General features: G+C 35.0%; 1 protein-coding gene across 1 annotated transcript in view; it reads left to right on the top strand.

The window, feature by feature from the left end:
• The window catches only part of LOC150098108 (band 4.1-like protein 4), a 637,189-nt gene that overhangs the window by 500,295 nt on the left and 112,787 nt on the right, over positions 1-24,107 (top strand). The window contains exon 23 of the mRNA XM_090406685.1: positions 15,863-15,931. Within this exon, the coding sequence (XP_090262811.1) occupies positions 15,863-15,931 (69 nt within the window). The remainder of the gene's footprint in view (positions 1-15,862; positions 15,932-24,107) is intronic.

Genomic DNA, 24,107 nt, shown 5'->3' with positions numbered 1-24,107 from the left:
CACACACACACACACACACACACACACACACACACACACACACACACACTCGGGCAATGCATTCCATTCACCAACCACTCCATGTAAAGAACCTTCTCCTCACTCCTCTGCTCACACCTTCTTTATACAGTTTCCAATGATGGCCTCTTGTTCTATACCCTTCCCCCATTCTATGAAAAACTCTTCCATGTCAACTTCATAACAACCCTGGACTAGCGTATGTCTTAATCATATTCCCCCCCCACACACACACACACTTCCTCCTATTCACGAGACTTTGCAACTTACATTCTCTCAATCTGTCCTCATCCTCCACATTCCAAAGACCACTGACTACCTTTATGAATATTCTCTGGACCCTTTCCAACATATCCTCATCACCATGAAAACCCCAGCGACCAAATCTGTGCACAATAATCCATATGAGGCCTGATCAGGGCCTTATACAATGGCATCATAACCGCTCTACTTCTGCATGTCAAGGTCCTCTGCATCATTGCCATTATCCAATGGGATGTTTTAACGACTTGTGCAATGTGTCCCCTGAATTTCAGGTCCTTGTCCACCATCACTGCTAGATCACTCATCTTCTTTACTTAATTTAAAGTTTCTCATACCAAGTGTGTACTTTGCATCCCATTGTTGCTTACCAAATCTCAAAACCTTACACTTGGCAACATTGAATTGACAGTTCCACTTACCTGCCTATTTATGTAGTCTATTCAGGTCCTCCTGTAAGGCCATAACATCTGCATTGCTCTCCCCAATTTTGCATCATAATGACCCCTGTTGTATACCACTAATGACCTTCCTCTTTGAGGATACTGCACTGCAAAATACAACTTTTTGATATGTATCTGATAGAGCCAGTCACTGATCCAACTGAAAAGTCTGTTATTCAGTCCCATTTGTTTCAATTTATTTAACAGTTTGTCATGTCAAAAGCTTTTGCAAAATCCAAGTATACCACTGTACATGCATCTCTGCTGTCTAAGGTATTTGTCTCCTTGTTATAAGTAAGTTAGTAAAACATGATCTCTCTTTCACAAACCCATGCTGATAACCACAAAGAATACTGCTGTTATTAACCTATTTCTGTATCCTACCTCTTGCCAATCTCTCCAGTACCTTCACCACAACTCCAGATATTCAGATTGGCCTATAATTTGAAGCTACAGCCTTATCACCACCTTTATGCAGTGGAACAATTTTAACCTCCTTCCACTCCCTTGGAAAATGTGCTGTTGTAAAATTCTTATTAAACAGACATGCCAATGCTACTGCTAATTCCCTGGAACATTCGCTTAAGGTGCATGGTGACATATCATCAAATTCTATCACCTTATTGACTTCAAGGTTATTGGAAACTGTATAAAGAAGGTGTGAGCAGAGGAGTTCTTTACATGAAGTGGCTGATGAGTGGAATGCATTGCCTGAAGGAGGTATTTTTCTCAAATACCTCCTTCTGACTCACAATTAAGAAATCTACTATGTTCTCTATACTTAAGTTCCTCATGATTCCACCCTGATCAGGATGAAACACACTTATAAATGGATCACTGATGGATCAACAATGTCTTCTTTAGCAGTTACCATTCTACCATTTTCATCCATTAATGTCATTTTACCATCATCATTCTTCCTTCTACTTGTCACATATCTTAAAAAAAAACTCTAGCATTTTACTTCACCTAATTTGCCAATTTCTGCGCATACTGTACTTTTGTTTTCCTTACTAACTGAGCCACTCTCCTGGCTTGTGCTTTATACTCTTCATGTAACTGATTATTACCATTATTCATCTGATACTGCCTCTAAAGTGCCTTCCTCTTTTTTCAGATTTCATGTTTAAGCTCCTCATTCATCCATTTTACACCTACCTTATTCAGCCTTTTGGCCTTGCCTATAGCAACCTCCAACTAAATATGTCTTCCTGTCAACCTCCAATTACACCACACTGGCAGTTGACACCACATAAGATAGACATAATCCCCCTGCTATCATCAGCAGCACTTCCCTTCTCTGTTCGCAAAAAATACTCTATCCTTCCATTTCTATTCTCCATTAGAATATCATCTTCATTCAACCATGATGCACACAATAATTTTAGTGCAAATAAACTCAATTAGTGAAATCATTTCATCTCCCTTAATTCTAATACTATTAGAAATACTAATATTTCTAATATTAGTATATTAGTATCACTTCATCTCTTGCTTCTGATGTCTTGCATGCATCACACACTGTACTTTGACATACTGTGCTTTCATATATCAACACTTTCTCCAGTGCACTCACTCAAAAGCCATTGAAACACAACTTGATGCCTGTATAATTTCATTCTTCCCTCAAACACATGCCATACATCCACAAACTCTACTTCCTTCTCCTTACACAGCTCCATTATCATATCATGATTTTGGCTGTTCGTCGCAACTCATCATTGTCATACCTTGGCAACACACTGACAACCTTCTCCACTACACTGTTCGCTTTCGCTCTTCTCAATAACCTCCTGATATTTGCCCTCACATTCTCCTTATGTCCACTTAGATCATTTATCCCCACAATCACCACTAACTCTCTTGCTCGTTTTTTCCACATGTCCAATGCCTGAATTATCCTACTCATTCTTCCTCCTGGATAGCAGACCTTATGGACTCTCTTATTAACTAATTCTCTATGTATGGAATCTCTATATACTGCTATCCTGGAATCACTCATCACCTCTGTTACTCTTTTTTTCTTTCATTCTATTCTTCTGCCCCCTTTCATTAATTTCCACTAAATGTCTAACATCACTCTGCATATTCCTCATTTCATTTTTCATTTTAAATAACTGTTTCATCAAATCTTGGTGAATTCAATCTGGCAGATTAAGTTATTACTATGAAGGATATTATTAATCCATCATTGTTATAGCCAGATACATCATCAAATTCCTGCCATGTACCCTCAAGGGGTGTACACGAGCCAGATACAACTGAAACTTAAAATGTTTCAAAATTTACAGAGCTATATTGACATAGAGATATATTTAAAAAAAAAAAAAAGTTTAACACATGTAAAAGAAATTAGAATTTATTTACAACTCATATATATTTCACTCACTGTAATGAGCATCATTCAGAGAGAGAGAGAGAGAGAGAGAGAGAGAGCAAAAGAATTGTTAATAACATTTAAAATATTATCACTAAGAGAACAGGACACAACACTATTAAAGTTCCAAGGAACCAGATCAGGTATAGTTTTGTAATTTAAAGAAATTAAAAAATAAAAATAAATAATAAAAATTATAAACAATTTATGGCTATTACTTCCCAAAACTTGGAGATAAGCATGTAGTCTCTTCAATTAAGATTAAGATGATGACACGGAAATATTGGATTCCTTATTGTAGTGAATAGGCAATCAGATTGAAATATACTGTAGGGTAACATCTTTGTCTGATTCCAGCGAACTCTATATGTAGTTTTGATGGCATGAAAAGCAATGCCTGAACCCTCTGATTATAGAAATCTTATGAAATCTTAGTATTCATCACTGATCCTAGCAGAACACCTCTTCCCAATTAGATTGTAGTTTGGATGAAGGATATTATCAAATATTTTTTGAATGGTGGTTTCTTTATATGCATTAGACAACAAAATGATATAGATTTTATTTGATTCTTCTGTTAGATGGTGTCCAAAGAACATATTGTACATTATCTTTACAAGTCTTTTCATGATACCTGTCTTGCATGAAGGATAACGATGTGAAGCTAGGTGGATATACCTACCAGTGAAGAAAGGCTTCCTCTAGATGGAAAATTCAATATTGCCAGTAGAATTATGGATTATTAAGATATCCAATTTGGAAATATTGTTGTTAGACTCACATTCAGTAGTTAACTTGATGTGGTTGTATGAATTTATTCTGTTCACAAACCATCTATTAATGATAAATTGCCTCCACTATCCTTGTCTGGTGTCCATCAAGTAGCCAGTTCATGTTGACTTTGCTGTTTTGGACAAACTAGCCATTCTGCTATGATCAGAAGTGAAGAACACCAAGGTTACATAACATTTCTAGCATCAGAAAGTTCAGACCTTGCTTCTCATGTCATTGACATTGGACATAGGGTTCACTGGAATCAGAAAGATATTATACTATAGTATAAATAAATTAGATCATGTATTCCTTGAAACATGGAAAACACTACATCAACCTAATTTTAATCAAACAGACTGCATTCCTAATTTCAAGTTTTGGGAAGTAAGAGTCATAAACTGTTCATAACTTTTATTATTTATTTTAATTTTTTTTTTTTTTAATTACAAAACTATAGGTATACCTGACCTGGTTCCTTGGAACTTTAATAGCGTTATCTCATGCTGTTTGAATTATTCTTGTGTTAATATTTTAAATGCTCTAACCAATTCTTTTGCTTTCTTCCCCTGAATGATGCTTATGTTACAGCAAGCAAAATATACAGGAGTTATAAATGAATTCTAATTTCCCTTATGTGTATTAAACAACTTTTTTAAAAATATATTTTTATGTCTAACACATGTTTCTATAAAACATCTAATAATTCTTCTTCAAATGACATTGACTCTGCCCAGGAACCTGTAAATTCATCTCTCTTTAATATTTATGGTTTCAGTGGTCTAACTGCTATTTTGAACTGTTGGTTCTCATCAAAGACTAAACAGAAATAAGCATGTTTAATTCACCTCTGGTTTCAGACACTTGTGAGTGACCTAAAAAAAGTTCACTCTCCTGTTGCTTCTGACTGGGCCTCTTATGAATCTCTTGGCTCTGCCCAGGAACACTTGGTCAAACATTTGGCCAGGACAGCCACAGACAAAGTCTACCACCAGGTCAAGCCATAGCGTTATGCTGTGACAGGTAAAATTTCACCATTCACCAAGCAACAACCTTTGCTTGTTGGCAGACAAAGTCTGCTAATATGCATAGGCCTGTGATTCTGTAGAGAATAAGAGGCTTCAGTCTGGAAAGTGAAGTTATTAATGTGAAGGATTTTATTATAACTTTCTTTAGTAAACTAATGCTGTTCTTTGCAAAGTATAGATTCAACTTATTGCTATATTCAAGTTCTAGCCAATTTTTCCAAAATCTTTACAACTACTTTCTAGATACTGATGGATCATAGTTGGGCACATTGATCTTTGCACCACCCTTATACAATGAAATTATCATATGTTCTTTCCATTCCTGTGGAATCATACCTGTTCTGACAGTCAAATTATTCAGGCCAAAAGCACAGCTAGGTCAGCTGAACTGTATTAGCATCCATCCATGCTGATATCTCATCAGCATCTGTTGCCGAATTCTTCTTTATCTATCAGCATATTTTGTGCGTACACCTATTAGGACAACTTTTTTAGGATCATGAGTGGTATACTATGTGACAATAACAATGGGATAGTAAAAAAATAACTGAATGAATGTTTAAAAAGAAAAAAAAAAACATTAATGTACAGGTACATAATGCATTGAACATTTAATTGAAGGAATCTGTAATTTAGTTTCCTTTTTTTTTATTTCACTCCTTCATTTCATTTTCAAGAGAGAATAGTATTTTCATAACTAAAGTGATAAAGTAATATGGTCCTCGAAGGAAGATGTGAATAGAAATTATATAAAAATCAAAATTCTGAGGTCCAAACCTGTAAGAATTGTAGAGCTTGCAGAATATGGCATTACAGGAAGGTTTGAATAGGAGTGTCTGCAACTCATCAAATAGTATATTCATTTTGGCTGAGACAGAAGTCAACATGTTATTTTCCATCCCATTCCTCCACTCCTCACCACAGTTTTTCTTTGGTTTCAGGTTGGCTGTCTTAGTATGAAGTTGTGATTGTATCAAATTTACTAAATATGATAATGGAGTACCATGTTGGTCTTCTTTTTATAGTTCTACAGACCAAATCAAGCTTTGGTCTCCTGAATTTATTGCCTCCAACCCTGTCCGTCTAAAACGTTACTTCTCTGATTTGGACATTACAATATGATATTGCCATCTTGACTAATGGTGTCTATCCATCTTGCTCTTTTTTCCTTTTTTTTTGTTGTTGTTTACTAAGAATTTTACTATTGATTGTCTTCATGAGAATACTGTAGTTTTTCGATACAGAAACCATGTCCTACCCACTGCATATTTTTCAACTTGATTATACTAGATATTGTGGATTCCTTATAAAGTTGATATAACTCATGGTTGTATATGATCCTACAGAGACCATTATCATTTCTGGGACAAATATTTTTCTAAGGATTTTCCTTTCAAAAGCTGAAATCATACTCTACCATTGCTGTAAATATCCAGATTTTACATCCATAGGTAACAGTTGGATGAATTATCAATTTGTATGTTTTTACTTTAGTCTTCCAATGAATATCTTTTGAACTGAGTACACAAGAGAGAATAAAAACCCTGATTATCTCTCTTTATTCGATTTTGCATTTCCACCATCTCATTTGGTTGGCTAGTGATCATCATTATTATTATTATTATTATTATTAACACTAGACTTCCATGGAGTCAAAAGACTTGCAGGAGGCAAACACTGTCACAACCACATCTACTCCTTCTCTGGTTCTATGAAACCATGTTGTTTCAATCTTATCTCTTCTCATCTTCCTATTTACAAGGCTTTGCAAATTGCATTCCCAGGGATGTAGGATATGAGTACAGACTCATATCCTACATCCCTGACCAGTTATGAACTTAGTGAATCTTCTCTAACTCTTTCTAGTATATCCTCATCACCATGAAAACCAGGGGACCAAATTATTATTATTATTATTATTATTATTATTATTATTATTATTGCACAGGCACGACCATGGAATCCTAAGACTCATCTGTGCAAAATATTCCATACAAGGCCTGATCAAGGTCTACAATTTAAGGTCCTCTACATCATTGCAGTAATCTGATGTGATGTCTTCACAACCTCTGAATTTCATATACTTATCCACCACCACTTCAAGGTCTCTTATCTCCTCAACTTCCTTCAATATTTCCTTGTCAAGTGTGTACTTTGTATCTCATTGTTGCCTACCAAATTTCAGAACCTTACACTTGGCAATACACTTGCCGCTGAAAGGAAAGCAATACGACACCATTGAAAACGTTTAAGCGGCAGTAACCATGACCCTCAACAATATCCTAAAACTCAGCCTGGCTGGCTGAGTGGTTAGTGTATCCACTCTCCAGCCAAAAGGCTGCGGGTTCGAATCCCACCGTGGGCATGGACGTTTGAGATTGTCTGTGGAAAGACCAGTGGTGGTGGTCAGCGGTAGATTGTATTGGTGTAGTTGCAGTCAGTTGGTGGATTGAGTGGTGGAGACAGAGTTGTAGAGCAGGTGCCCTCCTTCGATGAGTCCTTGGACTCCCTGGAGGCGTCAAATAATAATAATAATAATAATAATACTGAATTGACAGTTCCATACTACACCCTCTGTCCAAAAAGAAACTGAACTTTTGATAGAAAATAAAACACAGGCCAATTATAATTATTCAAATAATTTATTTCAATCAATATCCTCACCTTCGATACAGTGGTTGACATGGTCAATTAATTCATTAAATGAGTTTTTTATATTGGTTTTTGGGATACTGTTGAAGGTCATGGTTACTGCCGCTTGGATGTTTTCAATGGTGTTATATCGCTTTCCTTTCATTGACAAATGAAGTTGGGGGGGGGGGGAGAGAAAGAAGTCACAGGATGCTAAATCAGGTGAATGCAGTGAGTGATCCAACACACAAACTTGGTTTTTGCTCAAAAACTGTCTCACAATGTTCGAACTATCGTGATGCAGGCAGCTAGTTACTTTTGCACATTATTGCACCATCTCATTGTTCGAACATTGTGAGACAGTTTTTGAGCAAAAACCAAGTTTGTGTGTTGTACACGATGAATTCTCGCTATCAGTCACTTAAAACTTTGAGATAAAACTCACCGTTGACTGTTTGGTCCAGCGGAATGAATTCTTTATGGATAACGCCCTTGGAATCATAGAAACAAATCAGCATTGTCTTTACTTTTGACTTCTCCAAGCGACTTTTTTTCAGATGCCCCTTCTTCTGGTGGTCTCCACTCAGCACTGTGGCACTTTGTTTCAGGCTCATACTCAAAACACAACATTTCATCACCAGTAACAATCATTTCAAGGAAGTTTGAGTCCTTATGCGCTGTTTTAATGAGGTCCTAGCAGTGTTCAATTTGATATATTTTTTAGTCGTCGGTCAACTTGTGGGGAACAAATTGCAAATGCAATTTACGAAGGCCCAAACTCTCGGTCAAAATGTCGTACACAGTTGATTTTTGAATCCCCAATTCCTCTTCAATCAATCTCATGGATGATTTCAGGTTTTCTTTGATGAAATCACACACTTTTTGGATGTTAACTTTGCTCAATCCAGTTTTTGGACTGCCCACCTTTTTGTCATCCTCAAGTGTCTCATGACCATTTTGAAATTGCTTAAACCACTCGTAAACTTGAGTACGGGATAAGCATTCATCACCATATGCTTTTTGAAACATTTGATGCATTTCAGTAAAACATTTACCAAGTTTAACACAAAAGTCAATCGCAGCTCTGTTTGAAACTCATTTTCCGACTGTTCGTCAAAATACACTGTCACTCTTGACACTATAACTCTGCTTCTAATGAAACAAATGTCATAAACAGTTGACACAACACTAATTAAGGTTGCAACTTTCGACAACAAAAAGATACAACAGGTGGAGCCACTAGTTTCTTCTATTTTCGAAAAGTTCGGGTTTTTTTTTTTTTTTTGGACAGAAGGTGTATTAGCTATTCATTACAATCTATTCAATTTCTTCTGTAAAGTCACAACATCTGCTTGATTCCTCATCACTCTCCCCACTTTTACATAATCTGCAAATCCCAGTTAATCCTATTCCAATATCATTAATTTACAAATTGAATAACGATGGTTCCAAAACTGTCACCTGCTGCCCACCACTAGTTGACTTTCCTCATTTAAGCTAGTGTCCCCCCCCCACACACAACTTGCTAATCCCATCTGCTTCAGTTTAGTGACCAACATTGGTTTGGCAATCTATCAAAAGCCTTTTCATAATCTAAGTATATCATGTATATACAATTCTCTTGTCAAATACAGTGGTATCTTGCTAATCCGAACTAATAAAAACCGTTCTAGTATGGATTAACGAAAAATTCGGATTAGCTAATTTTTGCCCAAGAGAGAACAATAACTAGCATTTAAGCCAAAAATAATCAGATTCTAATGGTACATCAATTTAATTCTGTAAATAAATGTAGTATCTGATAGAAAACAAGCTACTATACTGCAATGTAAAACTTAAAAAATAATACTGTACACAAATTTATTTTAGTAAAATATTTAGTTTGTATGTACCTGTATTGTTGAGGATTCTGATTTAATAAAACTGCAATAAAAAAGCTATCAGTACATAACTTAATTTGTGTAAAAAATATTACTTTTTTGTACACAACCCACTAAAAAAAAAGTTTCACAAAATAACACAGAAAAGTTTTTTTATTTCTTTGTAAAAAAATCACTGATTTTCTTTTGCTTCTTGGAAGCTAAACTTTTTTCGAATGCTTCTTCTCGGAGCTGCATTAGCAATAAAATTTTGTGAAATGGCATATCATTCTGCTTATCCCGTTGTATACACATATTAAAACTGTCAACTGCCTCTTTATGTGTTACTCTTTTTCCATTCTGTAACATTTATTTGTGAAATTTCAACATCTGGATTTATATTTTTAACCAAATTATGCATGATTTGAATTTCCTCTTTTTGTGTATCACCGTAGTTATCTTGGAAAATTCTAGAAGGCCACAGTTTTTTCCATGATGCTCGAATTGCTTCAGGTTCGACGGCTTTGCAGCAGGCAAACGTGAACACACAATAAATCAAAATAGACCTACAGTATAACCGTACAATCGACAACGTGAAAAAATACTCTACTGTAATAATAATAAAATAAATAATAATAGTTAAAATAATTATTAAATAAAAATAATAGTACACAAAATAATAATACGTAATAAATAAAACTTTTTTTCTTTCAAACCCCAGTTTGGATTACTGGAGGGTTGGGACTAAAGAGTTTTGGATTAGCGAGATACCAATGTACATTCATCACTTTTGTTATAGTACATAAGGAAGTTTGCAAAACACGATCTCCCTTTAACAAAACTGTGCTGACAAGCACAAAGACTACCACTGTTATCAACCCACTTTTTTTATCCTATTTCTCACCAACCTCTCCAATACCTTAACTACAACTCCATATATACAGATCAGCCTATAATTTGTTGCCTTAGACTTATTACCACCTTTGTGAAGTGGAACAATTTTGCCTTCCTTCAACTCCTTCCAGATTGGTGTTCTTAAACGGCTGATGAAAACACCTTGGAATATTCCCTTAAGACACATGGTGATATGTCATCAACTCTTATTGACATCTAGCTTACTTAACTCCTCACATATCTCTTGCTCACTCACCATTAAGTCTTCTCCCATTTCATTGTCTACACTTAAGCTTCTGATTTTACATTGAAGATGAAGTCCTGATGAACTACTCACTGAATACCTCAACTATGTCCTCTTCAGAAGTTAACAATCTCCCACTTTCAGCTATTAACATTATTTTACCATAATCATTCTCCTTTCTACTTACTGCATATCGAAAAAAATCATGAGGGTTTTTCTTGGTCTGATTTGCTAACTTCTGTTTGTGCTGCATTTTTGTTGTCCTTATCAATTGAGTCACTCTCATAGTCTGTTCTTTATACTCTTCATGCAGTTGCTTATTACAATTATTCATCTTGTAGTGCCTTCAAAGTGTCTTCTGCTTCTTCCAAATTTCATGCTTAATACCCTCATTCATCCATTTGACACTCACCTTATCCAGCCTTTTGACCATTGGAATATATTCACATATTGATGCTGTTATATATTTCTTTGTCACTTCCCAAGCGACATCCTTACCAATCAACTCCTCATTCCATACTATAGCTCCAAGCTGTCTCCTAAGCTTCATAATTGCAAGGCTTGTAATTCCACATATATCCTTACCTCTCAGAAGTGTTCATATGGCTAGCCACAACCCAGGTGGTCACTTTGTGATCTCTCTCACAAAGTGCAAAGAAGGAAGTGCAAAATCCCATTCACAGTTACATTCTCTGATAACATGATCAGATCTAAAACTGTTATTTCGCATGTGTTCTCCTTTACATACTGCCTGAGTTTTCTTTCAAGAACTTGAGAAATTTTTTCCTTATTCCCAAATGTTCTCTTCATTCCAATTTATAGTGCCATAATAATCACCTTTCCTGTGTTCACTATCCCAAGTTGCTTAAAATGTCACCTGGCCTATAGCAACGTCCAACTAAATATCTCTTGTTGTCATTCTCTACCTCGCACCACACGGCCTCTAAACCATTGTCACTATTTCCCTCTTTCATGGCTACTTTATGTGGACATAATTCCCCTGTTGTCATTAGCAGCAACCCCATCCCTCTCCCTTGTTTTTACTATCCTCATGATCAAAAGTTGGTCGATTGGTAGAGCCTTTGCTACTAATGACTCAGCAAAAAGTTAAGCAAGTTTGAGTGTGGTTAGTAGCTGGAAGGGGATCGTTCGATGATGTTGGCATACTCTCCCTTGATGAGTCTTTGGACTCCCTGGAGGTGTCACATAATAATAATAATAAAAACACTGTCCCCTTCCATTTCTATTCCCATTAGGATATCATCTTCATTCAACCATGCTTCACTTATTCCAATGTTTTGGTGCGAATAAAACTCAATCAGTGAAACAATTTCATTTCCCTTATTTCTGATACTTCTAGCATTTTTAAATAAACACAGCAGGTCACTTTTAAGTCTATAACCTATCCTACCCAGGCCACTTGTTGGTTGTGATTTTCCCACCACACCTACCTTTGCCGAAATTACCTTTATTACTGCATAACACACACACGTCTGCTCAGTCTCAGCTATGCCACTCACATCTGAATCTATTCCATTTCTATGCTGATCATTCCCATACATATGTTCACCACTATTCCAACGTCAACTCTTCCTATGCCATGCCTTTCTGTTCGCCCAGGCTCTCTCCATTTCCCTATTCCTTTTACATTCTCATTTTCTCTTTATTTTCTCTTTATGTCTTGCACTCACTACTGCTGTTTCTATTGCCAAGCACTTCAGTATCTTTCATACCACTCTCCTGATCTTTCATTTCACCTCTTACTTCTGATATCTTGCTTGCATCAGACACTGCACTTCCATCTGGTAACATATACAATAAAGTGATGTTAGCTTGATCCACCTTTGCTACGAGTTGCCCGGTGTTGTACTACCTTACTCCAGTCCTGAAGATATTTTCTGGTGCAAACTTTGTTTGCTCACACTTGGATAAAGGATTAAACTAAATTTATTATAGTCTAACCAAGTGAAAAATAAACTTTCAACATCTTTCTCTAAATCCAGAGTAATTTAATAAAAAGGTGGCACACCTTTTGGCAACTCCTATAGGTAAAGATGACCTTGCCATTGCTTCTGCCTGGTATCTTCACTTCTGGGCCTGGCTCCCACTGAAGAGACCTCAATAAAGGTCTAAAGTAGTCTGGATAGTGGCCCTTCCCTTAATACATAGCATTATACATATCTGCAAGGAGATGTGTTTTGCATTATGGGAGTTACTGAGATAGGAGTGATGTTAGCTTGGTCCACCTTTGCTACAAGTTTCCTGGTGTTGTACTACCTTACCCCAGTCCTGAAGATATTTTCAGGTGCAAACTTTGTTTGCTCACACTTGGATAAAGGATTAAACTAAATTTATTATAGTCTAGTGAAAAATTAACTTTCAATACATCTACAAACTGCACTCTCTTCTGCTTGCACATCTCTTCCAGCATACCATTCATGATTCTGGGTCTCCATCTCAACTCATCTTTGTCATACCTTGGCAACACACTGACAACTTTTCCCACTATACTGGTATCTTTCACTCTCCTTAATAACCTCCTGATATTTGCTCTTACATTCTCCATATGTTCACTTAAATCATTTGTCCCACAATGACCACTAATTCTCTTGCTCGCCTCATGTCCAAAGCATGAATTATCTTGCTCATTCTCCCTCCTGGATAGCATACCTTATGGACTCTCATATTAACTAATCCTCTAACAATGGACTTTCCATACACTGCTATCCTTGAATCATTCATCACCTCTTCTTCCTTTTTTCTTTCATTCTGTTCTTTTGCATTCTTTCATTTGTTTCCACTAAACATCTAATATCACTCTGCATATTCCTCATTCCATTTTTCATTTTGAATAACTCTTCAAATCTTGCATTCTAGCAATTTCAGTTACTCCTGTAGTCTCACTATGTCTTGTTCTGTTGCACATATGACTTAATAAATTATTCATTACTGTATATTCCATATCCTTTCTAATTTTGAGGCACATTAAATAGTAGTTATAAAAAATCAAGAAATGCGAAATAAATTACTTGCAGTAAAAGGCAAACCTTCCAAAAACTTCTTAGAACAATTCACACACACATATTTCTTAGTTCCAAACCTCTCCAATGGTAATTTCCTTCTCCAGTCTACAAAAATCATGCCTACTTTACCAAAGAGAAACTCAGCAACTTCAAATACTACTTAACTCAGTTTTCTCATTTGCATGTACTTTAACTTCTTCATGTCAAAGGTGACATGGTATTTGTGTATGTGTTCACACTGATATAACATATCAGAGAATTTTCCAACTTGACATTTCCTCTTTTTGATCTTTGTTGGCTTCTCTGCACAGCTTAATAAGTTATCAGTAATTTGTTCTTGTGCCGGGAGTCAGTACTGTTAAATATTTCATATGAAGGCATTAGTGCTATTGTTGGTAAATTCACCAACTCTGAATATGTTCAAGACAAGGTTTTGGGTATTATGGTATGTAGAGTTTGGCCTCTCATGCAGTCACAATGCATAAAGTTCAGAATGAGTGTAAATATTGTTATTTATATATATGTATACAGCAATCCTTCAATTAATGCGCCTAATGTGTTCTTTAAAAAGGTGCATTAATCAAAAATGCACTAATCGAATATTATAACCTATGGGAAAAAGTATCATTTGTTCCTCAGATTTCTTTTTTAACCCTTAATTTTTTTTATATAAAAGAATTAGGGTATATCTCATGGCTTAGTTAAAGGAAAACCATGAAGCTGAAAGACAATAAAACATATTCAGAATATAAATTTATTATTTTACTTCTTAACAAAGAATTGAGCTAACGTAGTTCGGAGGGCATTGTTTCTTTTTTTCATACAGCTGATGGTATGGTCCTATTGCCTCTTCAACTACTTCTGCAAATTTTACTGCTTCTCTCTTTATCCTCTAAGTATTGCTGCTTAAAAACTTCGATTGTATGAAAAATATTTTCAAATTGTTTCTGTGAAATCTCTTTAGGCTTGTCAGTGATTAAATTTTCTTCACATTCTTCAGGATATTCCCACTGTGCATCTAAATTTAGCAGGACAGAATCACTCAATTTCTCAGAATGAGATTTAATTAACTTAGATTCATTTCAAAAGCCTCTAAAATAATTTGCACAATGTGGAAGAATGTGCTTCCAAATGGCTTGCATATTGCTAGCAGTAATTTCATTTGACTTTGCAACTTTAAAACCAGGCTGAGATTTCTCTGATTTGGCTAGAAAAGTCTGGGAAGGCATTTGCTTCCAAGAAAGGTTTCATCGACATTAAATATTTGTTATATTTAATATTCACAATAGCTCCCTTCTTCCACAATTACTTGAAAATCTCTGGATAATTTCTGGCCACCTCCTTATCTGCACTTGCAGCTTCATCTGTGATTAGAACATTATGTAGGCTATTTCTCTTTTTGAAACGCTCACACCACCCAGCACTAGCATAGAATTCTTCTTCTTTTCCATCATTGATAGCCCTTTCTTTCAAGGTTGCAAAGAGACCTGATGCTTTTGATTTAATAAAGTCAGTGCTTAGTGGGATCCATTGTTGGTTACAATCTTCGATCTATGTAGAAAGAAATCTCTCTAATTCAATCATTATAATACTTTGATTTCAAGTACATACACGATGAACTTGAAGCAGCCTTACCTTTCTCTTTGTATTCAGCAGCTTTGTTTAAAATTGCTCATAAAGTTATTTCACCAATTTTTGTGTTCTTGTCCTATCTTTGCTCTGGACTCTACCCATTCATTTTTCTTTATTATTTCAAGTTTTTCTTCCAATGAGATTACTTTTCGAATCATTTTCACACTTCCACTTTTTTGCTCACTAATTCTTTTATTCATGATGAAAGGTTAGGAAAATACTTTAAAATAAAAAAGTAAGGAAAACACTTGCAAAGAAGGTATGAGATATGATCATCAAAATGCTATGTAATTAACAGACAACATAAATTTTGGTGGTAAATTTGGAACATAGTGTACATGGAAATTGTGTAGTATGCCATTAAAAAATAACTTTGTAAAATGTTTTGTAAAATAGTTAGCCATAAATATATATAGATAGAAAAAATTTTAAATCTGTAGCATTTATTTTTAAGATGTATATAGACAGACTAATCAAATTTGGGTATAGAAAAAAAATGACGTACTAATCAGAGGCACATTAATCGAGGAATTACTCTATATATATATATATATATATATATATATATATATTGTTAAAGTATCATGAAAAAATTTGGCAGTAATTTAAAAGAATTTAATTGCAAATGCTTAGAACTCGATACTCACTGAGTATTTTTTAATAATTGTTTTGTATAAACAGATACAAACTTATAGACTCTTCAGATATGACAGAAGAAGAAAGAAGAGATATTAAGTATACTAGTGTACAGTAAGTAAAATTTGTATATTAGTTTTTAAATATTGTCTTTTTGCCTAGATTAAAATTGTTCTTTTGCCAATGATCTTTTCATTATTCTATAGAGTTTTCATATGAAGTACTGTCAGTTGGTGTTAAGTGTTAGCATGTATGCTAGTCTTTATCAACTAATATAATCATGCATGATTATGTTCATCATAAAACAGAATATGTATATATTGTTCCTTACTGACTGTGATGCACCTTATACAAATTTATAATATCTATAATGCACCACTTTTTCATAAGAATTTTTGAAAAGCACTTTAGACATTACCCTTTTCTTTAGCATATCCCACCAGAATTTTTCAGGAATAATATTCAGGGATATTGTGAAGCTGGGAAGGATTATTAGTAATACTGCAGATGTGGTAGCCCTGCAAGAGGATTTGAATAAGCTAGATAGATGGGCAAATGAATGGGGGTTGTCGGTTTAATGCAGCAAAATGTAAGGTCTTGAGATTTGGGAAACATCAATGGGACACTGCATACTCTATGGGAGGAGTTATACTGGAGGAAGTAGGGGAGACAAGAGATCTGGGGTTGATGATTGATAGAAACCTGAAATTTAGGGGACATATTGCAAAGGTGGTGAAAGCAACACAGAGGATTGCTGCAATAATGATAAGGTATCACTGACCTGCAGAGATAAAAGGGTTATCATTCCGTTGTATAAGACTCTGATCAGACCACACTTGGACTGTTGTTCTCAGATTTGGTCCCCAGGATTTGAAAGGGATAAATTAACTGTGGAAAGGATACAAAGATGGTTTCAGGACTGTACAATGTTAGTTATGAGGATCAGCTGAGGGAATGTGGAGTGCAGAGTTTGGTGGATAGAAGAAGGAGAGGTGATATGATCGAGACTTTTAAACTGTTGAAAGGTGGTTACAGGGTTGACACTGGAGAGTTCTTTCACTTGGTTGAACAGAGGAAGGAGGTGATGACATGACAAGAGGCCATCCCTGGAAGTTATGAAAGGAAAGAGCAAGAGGATGAGAAGTGGTTTCTTTGCATGGAGAGTGGCTGAACGATGGAATGCATTTCCTGATGGCGTGGTGAGAGTGAGAACGGTCAATGAGTTTAAGGAGTGGTATGATAGACTTTGTGTTTCTTAGGGGTGGGGAGGGACTTCCCGTCGATGAGTCTTGATAGACTTTGTGTTTCTTAGGAAGGACCTCCCACGATGAGTCTTTTGACTCCATAGAGGCCTGGATAATAATAATAATATAGAATAATATATTTTGGTTATGTATAATGTAGAAATTACCATGTTCATCCTAATTTTCTGTAGCAATGCTTCACCTAATCAGCTACTGACAATGCCACAAATCACTGTATGCTCACTACATTGGGCAGAAGTTGGTTATCAAGATAACATGTGCTGTATAACTTAATGTGTGCAAAGTTCTGATTTGGTATATTTTGGTTTATTCTGTTACAGTATCCACTATTTGTTGATAATTGGCATATGCACACATCCCAGTCTTAGCAGTGGGAATTTTCTACCTGTTTTAATAGTATGTGTTACTTAAAATCTTTTGAACATCATTTTACCACATGATTAATGCAAATATTTCATTCAGTGTTTTATCCAAATGTCATTGGCAAAATTTGATATTTGCACTTATGCTTCAGAAGATTTCATTCATTATGATGCTCTTGAATTCACAAGTGGTTACCTATAAATTAAATTTTCACATAACGAAGAAGGGATGGATACTATATAGTGCTCTGAGTAAATTACTGAAACAAGAGTTCATGCTAATTTCATTTTTAAAATAAATTTAAAAATTAGTAATTTTTTAGACCGAGAATCTGTTCTCCAGTTTGTCACTGCTTTTTCACCTAACTATGATTATGACAACATGTTGCAAGTAGATGAGCATAATCTTACTGTGGAAAGTGGCCATGTGTGATAATATTTCAGTATGGAAATAATTATGGAATGGAGATGTGTATAGGCTAAGAAAATTATGACCAGCTTTAGCAGAATCTGAAAACAGTCAGAATAACACAACATGGAAACATCTGGAAACATGATTGATATGGTGCATTTCTGTCAGAATCTTCAAATATGCCATGGCATGAAGAACTAGATGGGAATAAGATGCTGGTAATTAGTTCGATTCATTTGACAGCAGTATCAGAATACATTCCAAGAGTTATGTGGAAAGAGTGAGCATAAAGAACATGGATGATGATATATAGAGAGGGAGGAACCAATGAAGATTATGGAAAAGGTATTAGTTACTTCAGAGGATATAATGGTGTCGATAGGAAAGTGGTAGATATTGTAAAGAAATTGGTAGTGTGTAGCATGAAAGTAAATTTAGTGAGCTACACATAGAACTAAATTCTTTAGTTATGTGGACAGTACAAAAATGACTGAGCGTTCATTAGGCGACTGAGATGGTGGGAACAATTAATAATGAACCTATCAATGGACTAGCATTGAACATGAAGATAGATTTAGATTACTAGCCAGTTATTGTTTCTATAGTTGTCTTAAAAGGGTTAGAGAAGGCAGGAAGATTAGAATATAAGGTAGGATTGATAATGAAATAATCTTTTACTTGAAGCTGATGGAAGATCTTGATTTAATTTATTCACTGTTGTAATAATACCTTTTTAAGCCGATGTGATTCATCTACATTGGCTTAAAGAGGTGATTAGAAGAGGTAATTGCATATCATATGCAAATGCAAAAAATTTTTGTGACTAAACAAAGTGAGTGTAGCTATGAAGTTTGTTTCATAACAATCTGAAACATGTCATGTTTTTCGTCCATAGTTACCACTGAGATGCCATAGAAAATTAATTTTACCTTCAAAGTTCAACAACATGTAAGTTTCATTTAATAACTCTCCTGTATGATATGCACAGTAGAGAAATTCCTACATGGAAAGTGATTACAAGTGGCACATTTTGTCAAAAACTGATCCTCACTAAAAACATTGCAGTGTTCCATTTTTATTTTCATCAGAATAACATTCTTATCCAATCATGTTCCCCTTATTTCCAAATATTTTTGGGTAAATGAACTTGATCAATGCAACAATTTCATCTGCCTTATTACTGATACTCCAGGCATTTGTAAATAAGCATAATAGTTCATTTCTTGGTCTGTAACTAGTCCTACCATTGCTGTCCCTCATCTTTGACCTCAGCACTTGCTCTTGTCTTTCATAATGACCTTTTGTCCCATATGCCTCCCTCTGCTTACTCAACTACCTCTCATATTCCAGGCTGTTTCATTCCTATGTTGACCATCCCCCATACATGAGGATGGTAAACATAGTCCACAGCATATTCAGAATCCACTCTCTGTACACTTGTCACTCTGACCTCTCTTCCCGACCTCATTTCCCCTGGTCAACTTGCATTCCTGTTCTTATGATCTCATATTCATTCACAATCATATCAGTCTTACTCAGTCCATTGTCCTGATCATTTACATTTATCTCTGACTTCCACTGATACCTTGTTCACATCACTCATTACATTTTCTCCCAGAGTAGCAACCTTTCCAGACTAACTCCAAAACTATTCAGATACTGTTTGTTACTCTTGTATAGTTCCTTTCAACTCCCAAACTCATCTCGCACATCCACAAACTGAACTTCTTTCTTTTTACACATTTCTACTAACATTTCATTGAAGATCCTAGCTCTCTGCCAAAATTCATCATTGTTATACCCGAGTGACACACAAATCACTCTTCTTACTACACTATTGTCTTTCATTCTCCTTAATAATTGCCTGATATACATCGTCACATTCTCCTTACCCAACCAAATCATTCTTTTGAGCTACTATCACTAACTCTCTCGCTGCTTACTTTTTATATCCAGTGCCTGTCACCCTGTTCATTCTTCTTCCTGGAAATCAGACCCTGTGCACTCTCTCTTTCAACACACTTTTTATAATAGATTTTCCATGAGTTCTTTGTTATTCTTTTTCTCCCTTCTCTTTCATTTATTTTCTCTCACTTTTTCATTCATATCCACCATATGCGCAATTTCATTTTGTATATGCCTCATCTCATTTCTCATCTTAATAATTTCATTCTTCAATTCTTGTATTCCAGTAGTCATTCCCACTATTGTTTCATGAATCAGGCTTGCTTCTGTTTTTGAATTTATGCTCACTTTTCTTTTTTTCAGTCATGTCCATATTCACTATCAAATTATTGACACATATTCTCACACGCACTGTTCTGGCTATCATTCTGTCTTACATCCATCATTGCCTTTTGCTTTTCTTTTTGTACTCTTCACTTCCCCTTAATGACTCTCTTTTAAATCGCTGCAGTCTATTAATATATCACATTTTCTGCAAAACTACACTCTCTCTCTCTCTCACTTCTCTTGTTTAATTCCTCAACAAACACATCTGTCACATTTGCCCACACATACATATATATTACACTCCTGACAACGAACCATCTTAGTAAAATCCACACTGCTCAACACACTCGATTTTTGTGTCATGTGTCTAGTTGTTCTGGTTCTTATTGCTATTTTTTACTGCCTTCATTAACTGTTGTATACAAAATTCACTACAAAAGCTACTGGCAATCTCAAAAATTAATATGAATTCAGTCTCAGTATCACTAATTAAATAAAGTTTTGGTGAAATGCATATAATTCTTTAAAAATATTCCAAAAAAATGAAACTTATCTTTGTTCCACTGATTCTCCTAACAATAGTTGGGAGAATCAGTGGAACAAAGATAAAGCTATGCTATACTAAAAAGTATAGCATAGCTATAGTCATATTATTGGTGATTCTTGATTCTTCTAGTTATATTCACTATTACGAACTTAGTGAAAGGAAAGTGAAAACTTAGTGAGGTTCATCCTAGAGTTCCTAAAAAAAAAAAATAATAATGATAACAATAAATAAATAAACTTAAATTAAGAAAGTGTTTGAGGAAAGTATTTTTATGCAACTCCCATCCAAAAGGTTATAATCATATATTTTTTGAGTACTGAGGTTGGGGCAAGGATTTTTCCCAACTTTTATTATTATTTTTTTTTTCTTCATCATCCAAAGACTTGCTTTAGAGACCAAACATGGACTTTTTTTTTTCTTTCTTTCAGTCCTTTTCAAGCCTCCAGTAAGCAAGGCAGTTGTCTCACACTGGGTAATATGTTACCTAAGGACTTTCACAAACTTCTATGATTCAAGCCCATAGTGATTCAAATGTGATTCAGCTCATGGTCTTTGGTTAAATCTATAGCTGATACATTAACTATTCAATCAACCAGGCCAGATAATTATGAGTTATCAGACGTTCAGGTTCTCATTATAATATCACCAACTGTAGTTTATAGAAATCCTTGAAGCTTAATCTTCATGGAATTTTGTAACTTGGGGAAATCAAATGAATGTAGACTCAAATCTCTGAAAATTTAAGTGTTTTTTAGGCCGTTTGATGACGGTCTTGCAATCAAAAAAAAATTAAAAGAAATTGATGTTTCTTTTAATTTTTTTTCACACTGTGTTTTTTTTCTAAATAATATATAACATCCAGATATCTTTCTAGTCAAACCTGCGTTGAGTTTCAAGGGAATGATCATAAAGGCTTTCTTGTTCATGGTGGATAAAATAGATGTGTTGGTTGTGGTCTTTCTATGCTGACCACACATGCAGTCTTGTTCAGATTTTTTTAGTGGAAGGTTAGTTGATGTTTCTTTTAATTTTTTTTCATACTGTGCTTTTTTTCTAAATAATATATAACATCCAGATATCTTTCTAGTCAAACCTGTGTTGAGTTTCAAGGGAATGATCATAAAGGCTTTCTTGTTCATCGTGGATAAAATAGATGTGTTGGTTGTGGTCTTTCTATGCTGACCACACATTCAGTCTTGTTCAGATTTTTTTAGTAGAAGGTTTCAAAATAATAGCATTTTCTGATTTTCAATGTGATGTGGAAACATTGGAGAAGGTCCAGAGGAAAGTGACTAAGACAATATCAGGACTCTGGAATACTGGCTATGGAGAGAGAGGTTGAAGAAATGTGGATTGCAGAGTTTGGTGGATAGGAGGAAAATAGGTGATATGATAGAGATGGTTAAGTTAGTGAGGTGATTTTATCAGATTAATCCAGAGGGGATTATAAAAAGATTAGAAGACAAAAAGAGAAGGAACCAGAGGCCATCCCTGGAAGTCCTGTAAAAGTGTGGCGAAGAGGGGTGTGAGGAGTAGTTTTTACATAGAGAATTATCAGTGAATGAAATGCATTACCAGAATATGTTGTTAATAAGTGTTAAGGATTTTAGGATTCAGTATGATCAATTTGTTGTCAGTTGAATGAAACCACAATGAATCTGCCGACTCCATGGAGGGTATAATAATAATGATAATAATAATAATATCTTGCTAATTTTTTTCAGATAACTTTTTTATATTGGGATGGCTATTGTTTTTTGTTATCTTTATTTTGACTCTGGATTTTGTTTTTTGGTTATCACTCATTTTTCTGTTTTATCCATTTTGTATAACATTAATTTTTTTGCTTCGTAATTTTGTTTTGATTACCTTTCATTGGAAAAGGTGGTCAGTTATCTTTTTTGAAAAGTATTGGTCATTTATCTATATTTCTATACAGGGTGGTGAGTTACAGTGAATGAATGTGAATTGCAATGATATATTGACCAGACAATGAAAAATAAATGTGTGTGTGTGTGTGTGTGTGTGTGTGTGTGTGTGTGTGTGTGTGTGTGTGTGTGTGTGTGTGTGTGTGTGTGTTATAGACTAAATCATTAATATGGACATTGTTTATAATGCCTAACTATTATGAATAATGACAAACAAAGTCGGGCACTGAAATAAATTTCACATTGTTTATCATAATTTATCACATTGATGGGTCAATATGAATACTGCTATCACTTTGTTGGGTAAAGTAATAATAATGATACCTTTTTGGCAGTATTAGAAGTGGTAGGGGTTGGGGAGAGAGATTCTTTGGATTTCTTTTTGTCAGGAGATGTGAAGGGAACTTTGCCCAGGTCACTCAAATTTTTACAAAATCAGCATATTTGACAATGATAGAAAAAGTGAAAGAGTCAAAAACAAAAATGACATGGCCCATAACACATAAACATCACATATGGGTATTGTAATATGCATATGACAATTTAATTAACATAATTAATTCAGATATTGCTGGAAATTTTTTCCCATTGGTTAGACTATAATAAATTTAGTTTAATCCTTTATCCAAGTGTAAGCAAACAAACTTTGCTCCTGAAGTATCTTCAGGACTGAGGCAACTCGTGGTAAAGGTGGACTAATCCAGAGTAATTTAATAATAAGGTGAGACACCTTTTGGCAACTCGTATAGGTAATTATGACTTCTCAATTACTTCAACCTTAGTATCATCACCTATTTTTGCAGTTAGCATGATCTTATTCTGTTTGCTAACTGCTGCTCTCCATGCACAATACTTAATCACATTCTCCTTATAGAAATTCCAAGAATGGCTTCTTATTCCATTCCTCTTATACACACACACACACACACACACACACACACACACACACACACACACACACGAGGGAGGTCTGAAAAGTTCTCAGCCTAACAATGAAAAAACAAATTTATAATTTGAAAATTATTTTTACAATATAATCTCCCTTAAGGCTAATACATTTATTCCAGTGCCATTATCCTGTCCCTGTAGTGGTTCCCAGTAAGATCTGCAAAATACCCCTCTATAGCTGCAATCATCTCTTGAATTGTAGAAAAACACTGACCTGTGAGGAAGAGTTTTAGTTTTGGGAAGAGAAAGAAGTCAGAGGGAGCCAAATCTGGTGAATAGGGTGGATGTTCCAACAATTCATAGTGAGATCCTTTAATTTTCCCATTGCCAAAACACCTTTGTTGGCAGGTGCATTGTCCTGATGAAAGATGATTTTTTTCTTCTGCAAACTGGGTCTTTTCTCACGAATTTTTTTCATTTAGTCTGGTTAAAAGATCAGAATAATATTCCTGGGTTATTGTTTTACTCTTTTCAAGATAATTAATAAACAAAATGCCTTTAACATCCCAAAACACTGATGCCATGACCTTTCCTTCTGATGGAACTGACTCTGTCTTCTTTGGTGCTGAAAATCCGGCTTCTGTCTACTGTTTTGA

Source organism: Typopeltis vanoorti, chromosome 16 (assembly GCF_054136105.1).
Source record: "Typopeltis vanoorti isolate ZY-2024b chromosome 16, IOZ_Tvanoo_1.0, whole genome shotgun sequence".
NCBI lineage: Eukaryota > Metazoa > Arthropoda > Arachnida > Uropygi > Thelyphonidae > Typopeltis > Typopeltis vanoorti.
This window is presented reverse-complemented; position numbering and strand designations above follow the sequence as displayed.